This window comes from Triticum aestivum, chromosome 6B (genome assembly GCF_018294505.1).
Source record: "Triticum aestivum cultivar Chinese Spring chromosome 6B, IWGSC CS RefSeq v2.1, whole genome shotgun sequence".
Taxonomy (NCBI): Eukaryota; Viridiplantae; Streptophyta; class Magnoliopsida; order Poales; family Poaceae; genus Triticum; species Triticum aestivum.
This window is the reverse complement of record NC_057810.1, coordinates 686,052,172-686,054,393: the sequence shown is the minus strand read 5'-3', so window position 1 is coordinate 686,054,393 and position 2,222 is coordinate 686,052,172. Positions and strand designations below refer to the sequence as shown.

Genomic DNA, 2,222 nt, shown 5'->3' with positions numbered 1-2,222 from the left:
GTTCCTTTTTTCTGGGACCGTCCTTTCAGTGTGCGGCAACCGGTTTACTGAAAGCAACATCTCAAAAATGTGATGGGTCCTGACACAACCGGTGGGCGGCTGCACGCAGCGAGGGATCGGGTCGGCATTGCCGAATTCCAGCCGAACTGGCACATGCGCGGTGTGCTCCTGAAAATATCATGCATCTAAAAAAGCGCTCCTCCCGTATGACGCTTTTTCTGAAGGGAAACTTACGAATCAGTCGGATTCACACAGAAACAACGATATGTTCCGACTCATTGGTGCAGACACCATTGGATTAATACAGTATATGAATGAATCGCGAGGTACTGGTCAGCACTGGTTTGTAATGCAAGAAATTGACCGGAAATTTGACACTGAAATCAGTATTCAAATCAAGCTGGCATGCGCCCTACAGCTCAATCGCAAGCCGATTCCGGTGTGCTGCCCACAGCTCAGACGCCCACTGCATCTGGCCAGACTCCAGGTTCTTAACGCCCGCCAGAATTTACCAAACCGCCCCTCTTTCTCCCTTCCCCGGCCTATAAAATGCGGCCACCCGGCTGCCATCTCAGGTTACCCAAACCGGCAGCGAACCACCGGAGCTCAACTGAGACACCAAAGCCCCTCATCTCCTCTGATTCTGAACTGCTCCACCTCCCCAATCTTCATCATGTCGACGGCGGCTGCATCCCGGCCCAGCGGCCCTGTGCTTCTGAGCCCCTTTCCCAACTACCAATCCGCCTCGCTCTCCCGTGTCAAGCTCTCGGTCGCCGGCTCGCCGGCCAAGTCCTTCAGCGTCTCGTCTCCCCCCTCCTCCCCCACCGCAGCCCCCAAGATCCGTCGGTCCTGCATGTGCTCCCCGACGAACCACCCCGGCTTGTTCCGCTGCAGCCTCCACAAGGAGCGAAAGCAGGAGGCCCCGGCCGCCGGCAGCTGCAGCAAGCACACGGCCAGTACGTGCGCGCAGCTCGTCCCAAGCGGCAGCGGCAGCGGCTGCTCTAAACGCTCGTACAGCGGACTGGCGCAGCGCATCCCCATGGGGAGCGGGCACTGGGCACGCAAGGCGCTCGTGCCATCCCACGCGGTGCAGCAGCTGCAGCACCGGAAGCGAGTGGTGGAGCGGTTCCACGCCGGGGCTAGCCGGCTCTCCGTCGCCTCCATGGCCGGCCGCAGCAACCAGTAAAAACAACAACATCGTCGACATGCCATAGCAGCAAGATACCAGTACATAATGAACATACTGCACATAGGAAAGAAATTCCCCGAATAATTCCGTTCGATGTATAGAAGGAAGATAGGTGGGGGATTAGGCCGGCCCAGAAGATTAGAGTTTTAAGACCCAATTCGATTCCAGGCTGGTCAATTAGCTAGCTATAGTAAATACTGTACATACAGTGAGCCACCTCTTCTCCGTTCCCCTGCACATAGAGTGAGTTCGTCGTCTCTGCTCCACTTGTACATAGAGTGAGCTCGCGTCCTCTCTGCCCGCTGTGTATAACTCCCTGAGTTTGGTTTTGGATATACATCAATGCAACGAGTGACAAATTGGAGACAAATACATGCATCTGATCTGTTCCGTGACGGGAGGATTATCCATCCGTGGATCATGCTTCTGTTTCTCTTTCTGTTCTGGAGTGTGGATGTGTCTCGCCCCTGTTTCGGTTTCAGATAACCTCCGCAAGAATCCCCAATTTCTGAAGAAATTTCGGTCAGAGTTTCACGGCGCGCTCAACTGATGAACTGAGGATTTTTCTTCGTCCTAGTCATGATATTTTAAGTACTGTATAGTATTATTAACCGTGGTATTTTCCTTTTCAGAGCGGTGCTACTATTTTATTGTTGGCTTGAGGGACGACGTAGCGGTTGGGATTTCCCCTCCAAGTCTGAAATTACACAAGAACAATGGTGTTGGAAATTCGGTGGCACGTTTCTGTTTTTTTAGAAACCTCATGCGAGGGCAGTTGGTTCCTACACTTCGTTACACAAAGAAAAAGATAATTGGTCTAGTTTATAAGAAAAATCAGACCAAAAACCTAACATTATCAGATAATTAGGTAAAACCAAATAAAAAGGAAAAAAAGGCACAACCCCCCCCTCCCCCCCCCAAAAAAAAGCCACTAGAGCTTCGGGTAGGGACAGGACAAATGCAGCATGAAGGGACAAAGCCAGAGGCAGACACCGGAGCACCTAGGTCCAAAGCACTTAGGCGTGGCTCAAAC

At 52.4% G+C, this 2,222-nt stretch overlaps 1 protein-coding gene across 1 annotated transcript; it reads left to right on the top strand.

The window, feature by feature from the left end:
• Positions 1–594: 594 nt before the first annotated feature.
• LOC123134871 (uncharacterized) lies at positions 595–1,808 on the top strand. Its single transcript, XM_044554026.1, has one exon. The coding sequence runs from the start codon at positions 674–676 to the stop codon at positions 1,184–1,186; it is 513 nt and encodes a 170-aa protein (XP_044409961.1). The 5' UTR covers positions 595–673; the 3' UTR covers positions 1,187–1,808.
• The last annotated feature ends 414 nt before the right edge of the window (positions 1,809–2,222 follow it).